The sequence below is a fragment of the Lynx canadensis genome, chromosome B1 (genome assembly GCF_007474595.2).
Source record: "Lynx canadensis isolate LIC74 chromosome B1, mLynCan4.pri.v2, whole genome shotgun sequence".
Taxonomy (NCBI): domain Eukaryota; kingdom Metazoa; phylum Chordata; class Mammalia; order Carnivora; family Felidae; genus Lynx; species Lynx canadensis.
The window spans coordinates 50003690-50024258 of NC_044306.2; the positions used below are offsets into that span (position 1 = coordinate 50003690).

Here is a 20569-nt window from a genome sequence, read left to right on the forward strand (position 1 = left end):
AGTGATTAAAAACATGGGCCTACTCGACTTCAGGTATGAAGTAGCCGGGTGATTTGGTGTTCAGTTTCTGGGGAGTATTGAAAAGCAAAAGTATCACATGGAAGTCAGAGGACCAGAACTAGGCTCACTGGTTAAAAATAAGAATTGGTGCACCAGTTGGTTAAGTGGACAGCTTTTCATTTCAGCTCAGGTCATGATCTCATGGTTCATGAGATCAAGCCCTATGTTGGGTTCCGCACTGACAATGCAGAGCCTACTTGGGACTCTCTCCCTTTCTCTCTCTGCCTCTTCCCTGCTCACACTGCCTCTCTCTCTTCCTCAAAATAAATAAATAAACATTAAAAAAAAAAAAAAAGGAATTGGAAATGGGGCTTCCCTGCTCCTGAAAGGAAGTTTGTATAGTGATACCACCTGTCCCTTGAAGCTGTAGTTAATATAAAAATATTATCTAGAGATGTGGGAGAGCGCCAGCACAGCCTTAAGACATTCAATATTTAAGCCAAACTGTAATGACTCCATACCTGAATCTCCAGTAACCAATAATACACAACCTGGTTTTTGATGAGGTTCCTGTGGGCACTGGTGAAGACAAACCAAAAGCCATAAGACAGGGTGAGATGAGGGAGAGAGGAAGGGAGAGAGAGAGAGAAAATTCTCACTCAAGGTCTGCAAACTAAAATCCCAAAGCACAATTTAAAAAAAAAGGCCAAACTTAGAAAGCATCTAACAAAATCAACAATCAGAAGATGGATTTGCTCCCAGATGAAATGAAAGTAGTAAGATAATTTTTTAAAGACTTAAGAATAAGAAGGTTTAGGATTCTCCAAAAGATAAACAATATAAACCATTTTAAAAGAATAAGAAATTATGATAAGTCAGCAGAAATGAAATAATAATAGACAAATAAGAACCAATTTTAAGACATCTTAGAATTGAATTTATGAAAATTAAATCAGTAGATAGAATGAACCCTAACATAAGACATGGTTGAAGAGGGAATTAGGGAAGAAGAAAGTTATTCTCAAGAGTTCACCCAGAATACAGAATATAGAGAGACATACAATAGTAAAAAATTATGTAATGTAGTTAAGAAACATGAAAAATAAGGATTGAGGAATTTCAGTATACATCTAATGGGAGTTCTAGAAGAAGAGGCCATAAGAATGGCTAAGAAGCAGTAACCAAAGACCTAATGTCTGAAAATTCTCCAGAAATGAAAACTTGGGTCCTTACATTAAAAGTACATTCTGCATACTAAGTAGAAGAAATAAAAATCACAATGAGAAACATTCAGTGCAACTACAAAGTGAAAAGGATAAAGAAAAACTTAAAAGCTGCCAGAGAGAGGAAATAAATCTCTAAAACATTATCAGTTAACCTTCTCAACAGAAACAATAGAAACTAGAAGGCAATGAACTAATGTTTTTAAAATGCTGAGAGAAACTTTACCCATCTATACCACCATTCAATATTGAGGGCAAAATAAAGACATTTCAGGCAAAGACTAATTTATCGCTGGCATACCCTATCTGTAAGAATTTCTAAACGTCATCCTTTAGCAAGAAGAAAAGGGAATCCAAAGGTAGGCATAGGGTGTAATTTTGACAAAAAAGACTATTGTCTTTAGTATAACTAAAGATAATAAAAATAATTATTTTTGTAAAGGTTGCTTTGAATTTCTGGAAAATAAAGTGTGCTAGGAGTATTCAAAAAGATGAAGGTGCTGATCATTTTAGCTATAATTTTTTTAATAAAATGAAGTATATTTTCTAAATGTATGTGTTTATTGAGTACCTACTATGTGCTGGCACTGGTCTAGATTCTGGGGATAAAACAGTGGAGAAAATAATCTCTTCATGGAGTGTATATTTTAGTGGAAGTAAACTGTATACTGCTTAAAAGAAACAGTATAACCCAAACAGACAGACTTGAATACATAGGTAGACAGGAAAGGATGCACCTGGAATATCTATTGCTGTGATGAAGTGAAAAGCTGATGTGACAATATTAATCTCAGATAAAATACAGTTTAAGGTGAAGAGCATTAATAAGCAAAATGAGCAACTAGAGCATTATTGAATTTACATAACATCTAACAGAGGCTTGAAAGTGAAAACTGACAGGATTCGAAGAAAACTGATGAGTCCCCGGTTATGATAGATTTTGGCATACCTCTATTAAAACAGGTGAACAGAAAATTGAATGTATAGAAAATTTGAACGACAGAACTAATTGATATAGTACACAGAGGAGATTTTGTACCCAACAGAGAGTATGTGCTATTTTCGAGTACACAAGGAATACTTAGAAAAATCGTGTCCTAAATCACAAAGGAAGTCTCCAAAATTTAAGGTAACCAGAATAATATAGACCATGTTCTCTAACCACAATAATTAAAATTGAAACCAACAATAAAAAGAGATTTTTAAAAACTCATATCAATAGAAACTAGAAAATGTACTTACAGATAACTCATAGGTTAAAGAGGAAGCTTGAAAACAGCCAGCAGGTAGGTAGAAGGAAGGGCTATAAAAGATATGCACAAAAACTAATAAAATGGAGGGGGGGATTAATACTTCCCTAATTTTATATTGTAATGATCAATGATAGGACTAACAGAATTGGCCAAGAAGAATATAGGTATTATATTTGAGGCTCTATTCCTATTCATGGCTTATTTTCTACATTAATAATCTTTTTCTTTAGAAGATACCATTGTGAGCTAATAAGAAAAATATAGGACTCAAAATACAAAATAGAAACTTAGTTGAAGAGTGTGTATCTTTTACATATAACAAAATTAACTGTAGAACTATGTAAGTGAAAATATCAAATTGTAGAATTACTTTACTGTTGTTTATTTAAAGGATTTAAAATGGCCTTTGATAGAAAGTTCTTTCTATATATTTAAGGTATTTTTCTTTCTCTTCTTGTAGGTTACTCAAATGAGTCGTCCAGACCTGATTCTCTTTCTGATGAAATACCTGATGGCTCTCATAGTTGGTATTCCCTCCATTTTTTGGGTTGGAAGCAAAAAGACATGCTTTGAATGGGCCAGTTTTTTTCATGGTCGTAGGAAAAAAGAGTAAGTTGAAATTATCACAGTGTTCACAAGCCTCATATTCACATAAAAGTTTTACGTTGCTTATGTTAAAACACTTTGGATTTGGAGGATGTATTTCGACATGATTATAACCTCAGCTGCTACTACTTAGCACAGTAGCGTGTCAAAATTAAAAGCTAAAAGTTTATTCTGACAACGTAGCCAAGTAGAACCAGACTTGAGGTCTATGCCTTACTAATTCAGAATATTTGAGAGAAAGCCAATCTTATTTTCAAAAATTTAAATTTTAACTAAAATTAACAAATTAATGCTTTTATGTATATTATTATTTGATCTTCTCAGTATTCTTGTGAGGGCTGGTATGTATTATTTCTGTGTTACAGATGAGAATACTGACACAGAGAGGTTAAATGCTTTGGCCAAAATCACAGGTATTAGGTTAGACTTTCCTTTCAGTTGCCCATTGTTCTTCCAAGTATACCAGAAATGATATAAAGAGATAACATGTTATTCCATTATGATAAAGTATATATTAAAGCCAAAACAGATGATATTAAATGCATTATAAAATGATAATGAAATACATTAAAGAAATTATTTTAAATCATTGTTGGCCACACTGCATATTAGAATGTCATGGTAAAATATATTTACAGCATGTTTAATCATAAAGCAAAAGGAAAACAAGACTACAGTATTCACAAAGGAACAAATCATTTCAAACTTTTATTCAGTCTAAATCTTACATGTATACTATACCTGAATTATCACAAATTCTAAGTTGAGTCTGTATGCTTATGATTTTACCTAAACTAAGGTCCATGGAAAATGGGTTTTGGGAGAAGGTTTGTGAAGCTCTTAAGGTTATATTTAAAATGTTGTGCCTTGGGGTGCCTGTGTGGCTCAGTCGGTTGAGTATCAACTTTGGCTCAGGTCATGATCTCATAGCTCGTGTGTTCAAGCCCTGAGTTGGGCTCTGTGCTGACAGCTCAGAGTCTGGAGCCTGCTTTGGATTGTGTCTCCCTCTCTCTCTCTGCCCCTCCCCAACTCACACTCCGTCTCTCTCAAAATAAATAAACACTAAAAAAAATTTTTTTAATGTTGTGCCATACATGGGTTAATGTACTTTTCTCATACAACTTAAAATGCCTCATTAACAAAATCTGTATTTTCTTAAGTACAGTAATTAGGCGTTACTATTACACAGATTAGATTGAGATAAAAATGCACAGTTTTAAAATGTACATTTCTTATTACTATATCTGAGACTGCTACTGTTATTCAACAATAACAACAAAAACCTATTTCCTGGGCATTCATTTTTTAAGAAAGTCTTTATAGAATGCTTACTATGTGCCATGAACTATGTTGCAACACCAGGGATGCAGCAGCAAACAAATAGGCTGAGTCCCTGCTTTCATGGAATATCTGTCCCTATGGGATTTACTGTGACTTATCTGTATATTCTTTGACATTTTTAAATATATTTTAATCACACTAAGAGATAATACTGAGGAAAGGTCTTGTATTAAACATTTCTGGTCACCTCTGGACCTTATACAAACAGTTCTGTAATAGGGTTATATTAGAAAGTCTAGGTAGAACTAAACCCAAGCTACTCTTATGGAGAATTATCTTAATTATTTGGGGGATCCTGGTTGGGCCAGAATCATTTTGAAACTGGTCAGAACTCCCAAGACCCTTCTATTTGGTTTTCTGTGACCATGGATCCCCACCTAACAAAGCCATTGTAATCCTCCAAGCCAGGACTGTGCCCTGGGCTAGAGGGCAGCTCCTTATGCTGGAGCTCAAGGGTATGAGCATCCCATAGCTATTTCTAGCATGTTTCTTCTATTTTAGCCTTGAGAAATAACTGTAAAGTAATTGTAATAATGGTTACCAATTAATTGAGCACATTTAATATTCTAAGCACTGTTCTAAACATTTTATATATTATTAAACCATTTAATCCTTCAAATAGCCTTGTAAGAAAGATCATCATTTTACAAATAAGGAAACTGAGGCATGGATTCAGGGTTTCATAGTGAATGCTAGAATTGAGATTCAGAACCAAGCATTCTGACTCTAGGCTCTAGTCTTTGCTCTCAACCTCTTTGTTATGTACTGTGCTACAAAGAGACTAGTTTCTAAAATTGTGCTAATCAAATTAGTGTTTTCCCTCTAAGTGAAGCCACACTTAAGGTTGTGCTTATACTAGTAATGCTGACACTGATTGAAATATTTTTAGAAATCTTCTTTTGGAATTATCTGGATCATATCACCTAATTTCTCTGTAAAATGAGGGGACAAACCTTTACCATTTCAAGGTGGATTAAATTTTTGGCATAACCAGATGTCAGTTTGAACCAAGTTTTAAAAATAAGTTTAGAAAATAAAGTCAGCAATCAAGACTGACTTGGGATTTATGAATATATGAGTAGGGCCTCTGATGAAGGAGAAACAAATACTGTTTGTTTTTTTCAGCTATCTTTGACTTGTTCTTTCTTCTATCCAGTTTTTGACACTTTGTTTCCAGGGTGTGTGTGTGTGTGTCTGTCTGTCTGTCTGTCTCTCTCTCTCTCTCTGTCTGTCTCACACACACACACACATATATGTTATGTTTTATCATTAAGTTTGATCCTCAACTGTTGGTTTTATTGCGTGACTTTTGGAAGTTTTCTAATCCTTTAGAACCTCAGATTTTTCATCTATAAAATAGAGATCACAGTATTTATTCTTAATAGATACCTATTCATAACAGATAACTCATACTCTCTTAGAGATACCCTCTTAGGACATTGATCTCCATAATAAAATAAAAACATTATTTTTTTTTTTTTTAATTTTTTTTTTCAACGTTTATTTATTTTTGGGACAGAGAGAGACAGAGCATGAACGGGGGAGGGGCAGAGAGAGAGGGAGACACAGAATCGGAAACAGGCTCCAGGCTCCGAGCCATCAGCCCAGAGCCTGACGCGGGGCTTGAACTCACGGACCGCGAGATCGTGACCTGGCTGAAGTCGGACGCTCAACCGACTGCGCCACCCAGGCGCCCCAAATAAAAACATTATTAAGAAGGATCAAAGGAGAGTGTATGTAAAATACCTGGCACAGTGTGGGTACTCAACAGATATTTGCCTTCCTTTAGCCCTTTTACCTCACTGCTAAAACAGTAACAGTAACAACAATCCTTTTGTAATCTGAAAACTTAGAATATATGCACTCTTTTAAAAAAATTTTTATTCATTTTCATTTTTTTTAATTTTATTCATTTTTATTTTGAGAGAGAGAGAGAGAGACTGAGCATGAGCAAGGGATGGGGGAGACAGAGGGGGACACACAGAATCCAAATCAGGCTCCAGGCTCTGAGCTATCAGCACAGAGCCCCACATGAACCCATGGCTCGAGCCCCACAGCTCGAACCCATGAACTGCGAGATCATGACCTAAGTTGAAGTCGGACGCTTAACTGACTGAGCCACCCAGGCGCCCCTAGAATATATGCACTTTGTTAATGTATGATCCAATCTTTATATGTTAGAGTTTTGTTTTTTTCATGAAATTGTTTATCTAATTTTAATTTAAACGCCTGATTCTCATAGTTGCTTGTTTACATAAACTGACACTGATCTTTGCAACTATTTCACTGGCTCTTTTTATCAGTTTAATTACTGCTTTGTTTATCATCATAAATAAATGTTTTTAACCTTTCCATAGCAGTTAAAAACTTTTGCTCTTGACAGTAATTCATCTCCTTAGTTTTTTTTTCCTTAAGGCTTTAATATATCCGGTAGTTAATTTTATGTTCACTTAATTTTTCATATGTTTTGTTTAATTATGACCAATCATGTTTAATCTAGCACTGAACAACTGCTTTACCATAAAACCAACTTGTAGCCTGAAAACAACTGTTGGAACTTACAAGTTCAAAAAATAGCTGTGTTCAATGAGGCCTCTGATACATCCATAAACCATGCAAGAACAAATTTCTCTACTTTATTATAAAATCTTTTATAATATTTCAGTGTGATTGAGAATCAAATTTCCTTTTTTTTAAGTTTATTTATTTATTTATTTTGAGAAAGAGAGAGAGAGAGAGAGAGAGAGAGAGAGAGAGAGAATCCCAAGCAGGCTCTGTGCTCCTCTGCCTCACAGACTGTGAGATCATAACCTGAGCTGACATCAAGAGTTGGACACTTAACTGACTGAGCCACCCAGGCACTCCTAGAATTATAAACTTCTTTAATTGAAAGGAACCTTTTAGAAATGATAAAATTGTATAGCTTCATTTCATAGATGACAAAAATGAAGGAAAGGGAATAATGACTTGCTTAAGATCGTGTATTTATTGAACTAAAATCCTGATTTCCTTATTTTGATGCAGGCCTCTTTCCATCATACCACTTTAGAGTACAGATTGATAGGGATTTTTGTTGTATTCTTTCCTCTGTCAACGATGTTACCTTATATCTCTGCTAAAGACATTATTTGAAGAGCAATTAATTTCAAGAATAATGTCAGTATGTCACAAAAGTGTTGTTTATTGGTCTATGGGAATGTTAGTCTGTATCTTAAACTTAGTATTTTGTTTTCTAGGATAGTGAATGAGAGCCGACAGGTACTACAGGAACCTGATTTTGCTCAGTCTCTCCTGAGGGATCCAAATACTCCTATTATAAGAAAATCAAGGGGAACTTCCACTCAAGGAACATCCACACATGCTTCTTCAACCCAGCTTGCTATGGTGGATGATCAGAGAAGCAAAGCAGGGAGTGTCCACAGCAAAGTAAGCAGCTACCACGGCAGTCTCCACAGATCCCGTGATGGCAGGTGAGTTTTTTTGGAAGATTAGTTTATTTCATAAGTTGAATTAGTCACACATCTTAAGAATGAAGAGTAGCCAAATCTGAAATAGAAGTTGGACATCATTTGTATTTTTTAAAAAAAATTTTAATTGAAGTATAATTAACATAGAGTGTTATATTACTTTCAGGTGTACAATATAATGATTCAACAGTTCTATACATTATTCAGTGCTCATCATAAAAACTATAGTCTTAATCCCATTTAGCTGTTTCACCCATCTTAAAGAATTTAAGAATCTTTTTTTGTCTCTTTTTTTCTTTGTTCATTTATTTTGCTTCTTAAATTCCAAATGTAATGTGAGTGAAATCATATGGTATTTGTCTTTTTCTGTCTGACTTATTTTACTTAGCATTATACCCTCTAGGTTTATCCATGTTGTCACCGATGGCAAGATCTTTTTTATGGCTGAGAGTAATGCTACCCCCTTTTATTTTTTAAAGTTTATTTATTTATTTTGAGAGAGAGAGAGGAAGGTTGAGCGGGAGGAGAGAGAGAGAGAGAGAGAGAGAGAGAGAGAAAATGAATCCCAAGCAGGCTCTACACTCTGCATGGAGACTGACATGGGGCTTGATCCCACAAATGAGATCATGACCTGAGCCAATATCAAGAGTTGGATGCTTAACCAACTGAGCCACCCAGGTGCCCGTATTCCCTTTTTTATATATACCACATTTTTTTTTTTTAAGTTTATTCATTTTTGAGAGAGAGAGAGAGAGAGACGGAGCATGATCAGGGAAGGGACAGAGAGAAAGAGAGGGAGACAACAGAATCCGAAGCATGCTCCAGGCTTGGAGCTGTCAGCACAGAGTCCAACTTGGGCATTGAACCCATGAACCATGAGATCATGACCTGAGCCAAAGTCAGACACTTAACCGACTGAGCCACCCAGGCGCCCCTATATACCACATCTTATTTATCCATTCATATATGGGTGGACATTTGGGTTGCTTCCGTATCTTAACTATTGTAAATAACGCTGCAGTAAACATAAGGGTGCATGTATCTTTTCAAACTCGTGTTTTCATTTTCTTTTGGTAAATACCCACTAGTGGGATTACTGGATCATATAGTAATTCTATTTTACATTTTGTGGGGAACCTCCATACCGTTTTCCACAGTAGCTGCACCAGTTTGCATTCCCACCAATAATGCACTAAGGTTCCTTTTTCTCTACATCTGCACCAACATTTGTTATTTTGTGCCTTTTTTATTTTAGTCATTCTGACAGGCATGTAGTGATATCTCATGGTTTTGATTTGTATTTCCCTGATGATTAGTGATGTTGAGCATCTTTTCATGTGTCTGTTGGCCATCTATGTATCTTCTTTGGGAAAATGTCTAATCAGGTCCTCTGTTCATTTTTTAATTGGATTATTCGTTTTTCTGGTATTGACTTGTGTAAGTTCTTGATATATTTTAGATACTAACTCCTTATTGGATATATCATTTGCAAATATCTTCTCCCACTCAGTAGGTTGCCTTGTTGCTTATTGACAGTTTCCTTCACTGTGCAAAAGCTTTTTATTTTGGTGTAGTCCCAATAGTTTAATTTTGCTTTTGTTTCCCTTGCCTGAGGAGACAGATCTAGAAAAATGTTTCTCTGGCCTATGTTCAAAACATCCAAATTGGTACTGAAGAATAAAACTTAACACTATGTGCAGATGACATGATGGTATATAGAGAAAACCCTAAAGACTCCACCAGAAAACTGTAAGAACTGATAAATGAATTCAGTAAAGTCACAGGATAGAAAATTAATATACAGAAATCTATTGCATTTCTTTACATTAATAATGAAGTAGTAGAAAGAGAAATTAAAAAAAAATCGCATTTACAACTGCACCAAAAATAATTAAATACCTAAGAATAAATCAAAGAGGCAAAAGACCTATATTCTGAAAACTATATAACATTGATGAAATAAATTAAAGAGGACATAACAAATGGAAAAATATTCCATGATTAAGTTTTGGAAGAACCAATATTATTAAAATGTCCATACTACCCAAAACAATCTACAGATTTAATGCAATCTTTGTTAAAATACCAACAGCAGTTTTCACAGAACTAGATCAAATAATCCTAAAATTTGAGTGGAATCACAAAAGTTCTGAATAACCAAAGCAGTCTTGAGAAGGAAGAACAAAGTTGTAGGTAGCATAATCCCAGATTTCACAATATACTATAAAGCTGTAGTAATCAAAACAAGATGGTACTAGGACAAAAATAGACACATCGATAGTCCAAAAATAAACCCACACATATGTGGTCAATTGATCTATGACAAAGGAGGCAAGAATATACAATGGAGAACAGACAGTCTCTTCAACAAATGGTGTTGGGAAAACTGGACTTTTTGTAATAGGCAAAAGAATGAAACTGGACCACTTTCTTACACCATACACAAAAATAAATTCAAAATGGGTGAAAGACCTAATGTGAGACCTGAAACCATAAAATTCCTAGAAGTTGGACATTATTAAGCTTTTAAACTTTGCTAGGTACGGTTGCCCTGGATTATGTCCATCAGACTTAAAGCCGCTCAGAGGAGTTTAGAATTTAGACCTGATGCAGTAAGCAAATAATGGAGGCATTGAAGGGTTTTGAGCAGGGAGAAGGTCAGGGTGAAAGTGGATATTTTAGTAAGATATATTTAGCAAGCAATTACAGAATGCATACTATGTTAAACACTATGCTAGACTCTGGGAATAAGATGATTTAGGTATAATCTTTGTTCTTAATAAGCTCAAGAAAGATAGTGTAGTCAGTATTAGTGCTGTAGTTAAAAACATGAGGTCTGGAATGAAAATCCTCGGTTTCCTCATTTGTACAATGGAAATAGAACTATCTGCCCCTTTAGGAATGTTGTAAAGAGTAAATGAGATAATATGGGTAATTGCTTGGAACAGTGCTTATCTCAGTAGATACCTGATATCAACTTCTGTTACTGTAAATGAACAAGTAAAGTAAAATATAAGTATGATGGCAGAGTACAGAACTTGGCAAACTTTTTCTATAAAAAGCCACTTAGTACATATTTTAGGCTTTGTGGGTTGAGCACACGGTCTCTGTTGCAACTATTCATTTCTGTTGTAGCATGAAAGTAGCCATAGAAAATGTGTACAGTCAAATGGAAACAGCTTTTCCTTTTTATTTATTTGTTTTTCAATTAAGCTTTATTTATAGAAATAGGAAGAGCCAGAGTTGGCCACTGAGCCAGTTTGCCAACCCATTTTGTAGGAGCAGTAGTGGCATGGAGGAGGGAGTGAATCTGGTCGGGGAAAGGGTCAGATAGCTTCACAGAGAATCTTTGAGAGAAGGCTGGATGTGTTTTTTCAAATTAGATGATGGAGACACCAGAATTAGAAACTTCTTAGGACTTGGGGCCTGGGTGGCTCAGTTGGTTAAGCTCCGACTTGGACTCAGATCATGATCTCATGGTTTGTGAGTTCAAGCCCTGCATTGGGCTCTCCGCTCTCAGCGCATAACTGGCTTTGGATCTTCTGCTCCCTCTCTCTGTGCCCCTGCCCCACTCATGCACGTGTACTCTCTCTCTCTCTCTCTCAAAAATACATAAACATTTAAAACAACACAAATTTAAAAAAAAAGAAACTTCTTAGGAGCTTTTCAATAATTCGGTTGGGAGTTGATGAAGGCTTATATTAGGAGAGTAGTTGCAGTGGGAAGAGAGGAAGAGCTGATTTGAAAAATATGTAGAAAGAAGAAATGATAGTAGTTGATTACACATTAATAACAGCTGGATAGAAGAAATGTGCCAAAAGATCTTTTGTTTATTTGGTTTTGTTTTTTGTGTTTTTAAGATTTCTAGTTTAGGAAACTGAAAGAATGAAAATTCTAATGCCTGAAATGGAAAGCAGGCTATGCTCACTTTAAGACAGTTTAAGCCCCTGGGTGGCTCAGTTGGTTAATCATCTGACTCTTGATTTCAGTTCAGATGGTTCATTTTGTGGTTCGTGGTTCAAGCCCTGCATTGAGCTCTGTGCTGACAGCTCGGAGCCTGCTTGAAATTATCTTTCTCTGCCCCTCCCCTGCTTGTGTTCTAAATAAATAAACAAACTTTTAAAACTTTTTTAAATTCAAAAAAAAAATTTTTTTTTAATAAATAAATAAAATACCTGTTTCTACAACTGTGTTATATCCTTCAATCTCATTCCAGCCTTTCTCCAAGTCTTCTCTGTCCTCTGAGCATAGGTCACGATTCTTATATGTACTCTTTTTAAACCTCTGGTTTTTTCTTTCAACTTGCTTTCTTTTGCCTTTTAACTTGGTCCGCTACTCTGTGTTTAAAAAAAAATAGCAGTGTCTTTGTGATATTTTTTCTATCTTTTATCCATTTCTTTTTTCTTTTCCTGCCAAATTTTTTATTTTTTTTTTTATTTTTATTTATTTATTTTTTTTTTTAATTTTTTTTTTCAGTGTTTATTTATTTTTGGGACAGAGAGACACAGAGCATGAACGGGGGAGGGGCAGAGAGAGAGGGAGACACAGAATCGAAACAGGCTCCAGGCTCCGAGCCATCAGCCCGGAGCCTGACGCGGGGCTCGAACTCACGGACCGCGAGATCGTGACCTGGCTGAAGTCCGACGCTTAACCGACTGCGCCACCCAAATTTTCCTCCTGCCAAATTTTTTAAATGAATATTTTGAATATTTCATTTCTTATATATCCAGTCTTTTTTTTTCTTCTTACCCACTTAAACTGTACTTTCTAACATCACCAATGATCTGTTTTAACCACATTCAAAGATCCTTTCACTTTTTTGCTTTTTTCCTTGCGTTCAACACTCGTATGAGAGAAGTGCTCTTCTAAGTGTTAAGGACATACAGATGGAAGACAGAAGAGTAAACAATCGGTTATAATACACTTTAATGGGTATAATAAAATCATATACAAAATGCTTTGAAATCCCAGAGAAGAAAAACATTTAACTTATTATAGAAAGTCAGAGAAAACCCCACAAACAAGATAGCATTTCTACTTGGAATAGGATGCAGAGGAGGCAGCTGAAATTAAAGACAGGAAAATAGCATATGTGGAGGCAAGGAGGTCAAGCAGGCAGTTAGGTACCAGAGTATGGCTAGAGCATAGTTTGTACACTTGGGCAGATGAAACATGCTGAGAAATTTGGATTTTTTTCCTGACAGCAATAAGAAACTATTCTTTAATAGTTGGATTTGGAGCCTGGAGATAATAAAATCAGATTTGTGTTTAAGAAAGATTACTTTGGCAACAGCATAGGAGAAGAGGAGATTGTAAGTAATCACAGTTGAGAAGTTTCTGCAGTAATTTATGGGTCCTATCTTAAGATACTCATCAGGAGGGAGGGGATCTGAGAGTCTTTTAGAATATGTTTTGTCAACATTACCCTCTATGAACTATCAGTATTATTTGACATTGGACATTATTAGCCTCATCCTTTTCAATAAGGAATGAACAATTATTTATAACACACCTCCTATGCATGTGGCATTCTGTGTGTAAAGGGATATATAGAAGAAAGCTAATTTCTGCATTCTAGGAGCATAATCTTATAAGAAAGAGAAGACATATACCTAGGAGCCAATTACATAACAGTGCAAGCCAACATATAATTAAAACAGTGATTGTTAGAGACAATTGACATTATAGAACATTAGAGGAAATATGGAAGGTGAATGAATGGTAATAATAAATAAGTTGATACTGAGTAGAGAATTTCTGAAGGCAAATAAATATAGGGTATTCAGTCTCTCTAATCTGAATGGAACTGGAACTTAGGTAAGGACATTTATAATCATTAAGGTAGTTGACATTTTAACAATATTTGTTTTTCTAATCCATGAGAATAGAATGTTTTTCCATCTCTTTGTGTCGTCTTTGATTTCTTTCATAAGCTTCCTATAGTTTTCAGTGTACAGATCTTTTACCTCTGGTTAGCTTTATTCCTAGGTATCTTAGGGTTTTTGGTGCAATTGTAAATGGGATTGATTCCTTGATTTTTCTTTCTGTTGCTTAATTATCGGTGTATAGAAATGCAACTGATTTTTGTACATTGATTTTCTATCCTCTGACTTCGCTGAATTCACATATCAGTTCTCGCAGTTTTTTGGTGGAGTCTTGGATTTTCCACGTAGAGTGTCATGTTATATGTGAATAGGGAAAATTTGACTTCTTCTATGCCAATTTGTATGCTTTTTACTTCTTTTTGTCAAAAAATTAAAAATAGAAGTACCCGACCCAGCAATTGTACTACCAGATATTTATCCAAAGGATACAAAATTGCTAATTTGGGGCACCTGGGTGGCTCAGTCGGTTAAGCATCTGACTCTTGGTTTTGGCTCAGGTCACTCACAGTTTCATGAGTTTGAGCCCCACATCAGGCTCTGTGCTCACAGTGCAGAGCCTGCATGGAATTCTCTCTCTCCTCTCTCTGCCCCTCCCTCACTGGCACTGTCTCTGTCTCTCTCAAAATTAATAGGTAAACTTTTAAAAAATGTTTAAAAATAAAAACCAATTTGAAGTGCTGATTGGAAGGGACACATGCATACCAATGTTTATAGCAGCACTATCAACAATAGCCAAATTATGGAAAGAGCCCAAATGTCTATCAACTAATGAATGGATAAAGATGTGGTATGTATATACACTGGAATATTACGTGGCCATCAAAAAGAATGAAATCTTGCCATTTGCAACATTGTGAATGGAACCAGAATATATTATGCTAAGTGAAATAAGTCAGAGAAAGACAAATAGCATATGATTTCACTCATATGTGGAATTTAAGAAAGAAAACAGATGAACATAGGGGAAGGGAAGCAAAAATAAGATAAAAACAGAGAGGGAGGCAAGCCATAAGAGACTCAACCACAGAGAACAAACTGAAGATTGCTGGAGGGGAGGTGAGTGGGGGAATGGATGGGCTAGATAGGTGATGGGCATTAAGGAAGACACTTGTTGGGATGAGCACTGGGTGTTATATTTAAATGATGAATCACTGGGTTCTACTCCTGAAGCCAATACTACACTGTATGTTAACTAACTTGAATTTAAATTAAAAAGAAAAAAAAGGTAGTTGATAATTAAAATTGTGAGATAGAATTACTTGAAACATAACAAAAAAAAAAAGAACAGACCAAGAACAAGACCTTAATAAATACTCACAGTAATAATAATACAAGAAGAATAGTCAAGATGTGAATCAAAGAAAGAGCTTATTGGCATATGAAAGAATCTATAAAAGTATACTGTCATGAGAACCAGAGGATAGATTATGACTTCCTGTAATGGCCTTTCCTACCTCTGTGCTTAATCAAAATCATACCCATCCTTTAAGGCCTGCTTAATTCCCATGTCCATGGCAGTTAATTGCTTTTTAATCATTTTTATGGTATGACCTATTTTCCATACAGCAGTCTTTCCTCAGCTAAATGTGTAACTTCTAGAGAATGAGAACTAGATGACAGACATTTCTGTATTTCCCCACAGTACCTAGCACAGTTCTAGGCATATATCTCTATCTTCTATATCTATCTTCCTGTATCTGTCTGTCTATCTATCTATCTATATCTATCGAGATAAATCTGTTGAATAGATGACTTTAGAAATAATGTAGGCGGGGCACCTGGGTGGCTTAGTCAGTTAAGCATCCGACTTCAGCTCAGGTCATAATCTCACTGTTTGTGAGTTTGAGCCCCATGACTAGCTCTGTGCTGACAGCTCAGAGCTTGGAGCCTGCTTCGGATTCTGTGTCTCCCTCTCTCTCTGCCCCTCCCCTGCTCTGTGTCTCTCTTTCTCAAAAATAAATAAACACTTAAATTGTTTTTAAAAAAACAGAAAGAAAGAAAGAAAGAAAGAAAGAAAGAAAGAAAGAAAGAAAGAAAAGAGAAAAGGAAAGGAAAGAAAGAAAGAAAGAAAAGAAAGAAAGAATGTGGGCATTTAGGGGCACCTGGCTGGCTTCGTCAGTGGAGCATGCTGAGCTCAGTATCATGAGTTTGAGCCCCGCGGTAAAGATTACTTTGAATGTGTGAATGAGTGAATGAATGAATGAATGAATGAGGGAGGGAGGGAAAGGAAGGGAAGCGAAGGGTCACATTTCCCAGGAATTCAGGGCCCAAAACTAAAACAACAGTCTACTAAGGGTGTTGTGTGTGGTACACGAATATTCATACTGCAAGGCCCTCTGCCATAGCCAGAACTTAATAGCAGATCTGGGGGAGCCTTTGTGGCTCAGTCGGTTGTGTCTGCCTTCAGCTCAGGTCATGATCTCACAGTTCGTGGGTTCGAGCCCCACGTCAGGCCCTCTGCTGTCCACCCAGAGCCTACTTCAGATCCTCTGTCCCCCTCACTCTCTGCCTTTTCCCCACTTGTGCTCTCTCTCTCTCAAAAATAAATAAGTAAAAACTTTAAAATAGCAGATCTGAAAGATTCCAAGGCCATCTTGAACCTAAAAGTCTAAATAGGGGTTTTCATAATTACAAAAATCATCTCATAGAGATTTCTTTCTTAACTGTCAGTTTTTAAGTTTACATGTTAACACTATCTTTTGGCCATCACTTTCTCATCATCTCATGGTATCTTGACTATGAGATCACACACACACACACCTACCTGCTTCTCCATATTCACTCTAGTGTAGACTCCTTGATGGATACTTATTGATCTCAGTGCTCCACGAAATAAAATAGCCTGAAGTAAATACACCTACACATGTATGTCAACTTCAAAGAATAAGTAATTGTTATTATGTGTATTATAAGTATTGTTGGATTAGAGGATGGGTAGAAAAGGAAGTGGAAGAGTAAGTAGGTTGAGGTTTGGAAATGAATGATGTGGTGATAAGTAGGTGACATGAGAGGGTGACAAGGGAAAGCTAGAGAATGAATAATGAGATACTGGTTAAACCCAAATGAATTCAATTATTTATATAAATGGTAGCAACTAGTTTAGAGAACCAAAAAGAATAAATCATCTTTAAGTTTCTCTCATTTTGACTTTGGAAATATACCTTATTATCTTTTCAGCAAATTAACCAAATTAATTATTTTGCCTAAGTTTATATTAAAATTAATGTACATTTTTATATTGTGTGTTAGAGTAGATGGTTACAGTTTTTTAAATGACTGGCAAAAGATAAATAAACTTGGTAATTCCTATATATACAATTGAGATGAAACACTATAATTAAATTTATTTTTCTGTGTAGTTGATTCCTAATTATCCATGGACAGGTTGTTCATATTCTAGAATTTCATGGATAGCCTCATATTTCACTTAAATAGACAAAAGAACTCAGTATGGTAACTTTTTCTATGAAAAATGTATTCTTTGAGTCTTATTTGGTAAACTCAAAGATTTAGTTTTATTTTAGAAAATACTCAATTCATATTTTTAAATAATGGTTGGTTTTCATTTTTTAACTACTTTGATATCATTTATTAAGCACTGCATCATACTTTGCTTTTTTTTGTTTGCCAATTCATTTGAAATAGATGCTTATGAAATCATTTGAGAGGTGAAAGATCTCCAGTTAGCTGGCAAATTATATTTGGAAATAATCTTTCACTTGATTTAGGACAATAATCATGATGTCAAATAATAATTATTAACTAGAATAACAAGCTCATTCTGAAATATTTTCATTTGTAAACAATGTAATTATTTTACCCAAACATGCAAATCAAAGTTAAAACTGTTTGCCCTGAATGTGAAATATCTTTTAATAGATAAGAATTAAATGCTTTTTTACCTGTTAGCATAAGAAGCTTTTTAAATATTTAAAATTCATCTTTACATTCCTTTTCTTTTTCTTTTTTTCTTTTTCTTCCTCTTTCTCTTTCTCTTTCTTTTTCTTTTTCCTTTTCTTTTGAGTGAGAGAGAGAGCAGGAGAGGGGCAGAGGGAGAAAGAGAGGATTTTAAGCCTGCTCTATACTGAGCACAGAGCCCAATACAGGGGCTGGATCCCATGACCCTGGGACCATGACCTGAGCTGAAATTAAGAGTGGGATGCTCAACCAACTAAGCCACTCAGTTGCCGCAATGCATCGTTTCATTTTCATATTTTCTTTTTTGCTTTATTCAAACTGGAAGCAAAAGACATGCTTTCTTTTTATCATTTTAAAAGGACTTCTGGAGTGCCTGGCTGGCTCAGTAGATGGAACATATGACTCTCCAGCTTGTGAGTTGGATATAGAGATTACTTAAAAATAAAATCTTTAAAAAATAAAAATAAATAAAAGGACTTCTCAATTGTTAAACTCTGTGATCTGATGAAAACTTTATTTGATAAGCACTTCTATAAAACTAAATCACCTCACTAGTGTATGAATCAGTCTTTAAAATCTTTAAATTTTATAAATGATTCTTACTGAATCATGAAATTTGTAATTATTATGAAGGAATGACAAAGGAATGATTTTTGACAGCCAGTAGATCTTCAGCTGCTCAGGATTCGTTCTTTTGCTGACTATTTTAAGACAGAATGTCCTGCTGAATCCTTTTTAATTTTAGAGGTATTGAAGTAAAATTTAGTATATATTAAAATTATAAATTATATGCAGTTACATTTTCTTTGAGCTTTGTTTTACTAAATTAAATACTTTAAGAGGTGTGTGTGTGTGTGTGTGTGTGTGTGTGTGTGTGTGTGTGTGTGTGTGTTTTCTTATCTTTGATGTTCCCACTGTTGCCTTTCAAGATAAGCACAGTGATGGAGAGAAGACTGCCTGCCTGCACTAACCAGTGTAGCTCAGTTAGCATACATTGTACTACTCAAAAGCTGGGTCTTGGGCTAGGTGTAAGGGAAGAATTTGCTTCGTCTGGAATATAGCTACAAATGTTCAGAGGATGTTACTAGAATATTTAAGTAAATGTAGCTTCTATGAAATAGATGTTCACAGCCTCAAGCCCTAATGAAAAGTAATTAAGACATTTACAGGTAGCTCTTCAGCCATTAGCTGGGCTATGTGGAAAGAAGCTGTCGGCACATAACCGTCATCATTGCTTACCAATTCATTCACCTTTTTATTTTTAGGTTACACTAATTTGTCCTCTAATTTCATATGCTCCCTCTTCCAACCCTAGTCTTTCAATAAAATTTGTTTTGTTGTACTACTGATTATAACCACCCTCATAGACTCCCTGGGACAAGGCCATGTTGCTTCTATCATTGTTCCTCCTCTCCCATTTGAATGAGCAAAGTATCCATGCTTAGCATAGCTCTGTATCAGCCAGCTCTGTTTAACCTTAATATCTGTCCCTGTGCAAGGAGTAAGACCTTCATTCTGAATTTAATGAGATGGGTTTTTCCCCTTTCAGGTTAGCCGTGTGAATGTCTACTTTTTGAAATTACTATAAATCATCAAAAATTGATGGTTACTTTTTCACTGGTTCGTTTCCTAATCATTTTGCTTAATGAGACGTTTTCATGAGATTTTTAGTTTTATTTTCTAGTGTGTTGTCTTACCTACTTCAAAATAAACTCTTCTGTGTTAGGTATACACCCTGCAGTTACAGAGGAATGGAAGAGAGGCTCCCTCATGGCAGCACATCACGACTGACCGATCACTCCAGACACAGTAGTTCTCATCGGCTCAATGAACAGTCACGGCATAGCAGCATCAGAGATCTCAGTAGTAATCCTATGACTCACATCACACATGGTACCAGCATGAATCGGGTTATTGAAGAAGATGGAACCAGTGCTTAAATTGTCCTAAGATGGAGAACTTGTGCTGTTTAAAAAGCAGATTTTATTCTTTGCCTTTGCATGACTGATTGCTGTAACTCAACCGTTACCATGCTTTCAGTCAGGTGCAGATTGTGTCCATTGGGAAAGTAAATTTTTGCTTTTTATATTGCATCAACCTTAGAACATCAAGGCATCAAAAATGCTAATAATTATGTCATCACATAAATAATTCTTATTTCTAGGTTATGAAGAGATTATTTGTCTGGTAAGCATTTTTATAAGCCTACTTATTTTATATTTAGAAAAATCCTAAATGTGTGGTGACTGCTTTGTAGCAAACTTTCATATGATATCAACTAGTTGTGAGATAACATTCTGGTAGTTGTATTAATAAAACAAAATTTCAGAATTAAGGAAATTTTCTATGCAAGGTTTATTTCTCAGATGAATAGTTGGACTTTGTAGTTTTCTTTCCACTAAGTGAAAAAGAACTGTGTTTTTAAACTGTAGGAGAATTTGATAAATCAGCAAGGGTATTTTAGCTAATAAGATATAAGATCAACAGAAGAAACTGAATAGTCTATTGAAGGCTCTTTTAAAATTCTATCAAAATAATCTTCATCCAGAGACACACAGGATTAGGATTAGCAATGGAATAAAAACAGAGATGGATCTTTTTTCCCCTGTGATTGTGCTGTCTTTATTACTTTTGTAAATATTACTTTTACTGGCTGTGTTTTTATAACTTAACCATATGCATGGTGGAAAAAGTTTAATTTGTAGCCACCTTTTTCCATGTAGTAGTATTGATTCATAGAGAACTTCATGTTCAGATCTGTTCCGTGGAGGCATGTAATAAGATAAGCATCACACATTATAAGCTTTTTTTTTGTGGGAACCACAATTACAAAATGGCAAAATGTTTTCTCTACATTCATTGTTGTATTTTTCTAC

At 35.3% G+C, this 20569-nt stretch overlaps 1 protein-coding gene across 1 annotated transcript in view; it reads left to right on the forward strand.

The window, feature by feature from the left end:
• FZD3 (frizzled class receptor 3) overlaps positions 1-20293 on the forward strand; it is an 85222-nt gene extending 64929 nt beyond the window's left edge. The window contains exons 4-6 of the mRNA XM_032592872.1: positions 2937-3085; positions 7660-7893; positions 19420-20293. Coding sequence (XP_032448763.1) covers positions 2937-3085; positions 7660-7893; positions 19420-19633 — 597 coding nt within the window. The 3' untranslated portion in view covers positions 19634-20293. The remainder of the gene's footprint in view (positions 1-2936; positions 3086-7659; positions 7894-19419) is intronic.
• The last annotated feature ends 276 nt before the right edge of the window (positions 20294-20569 follow it).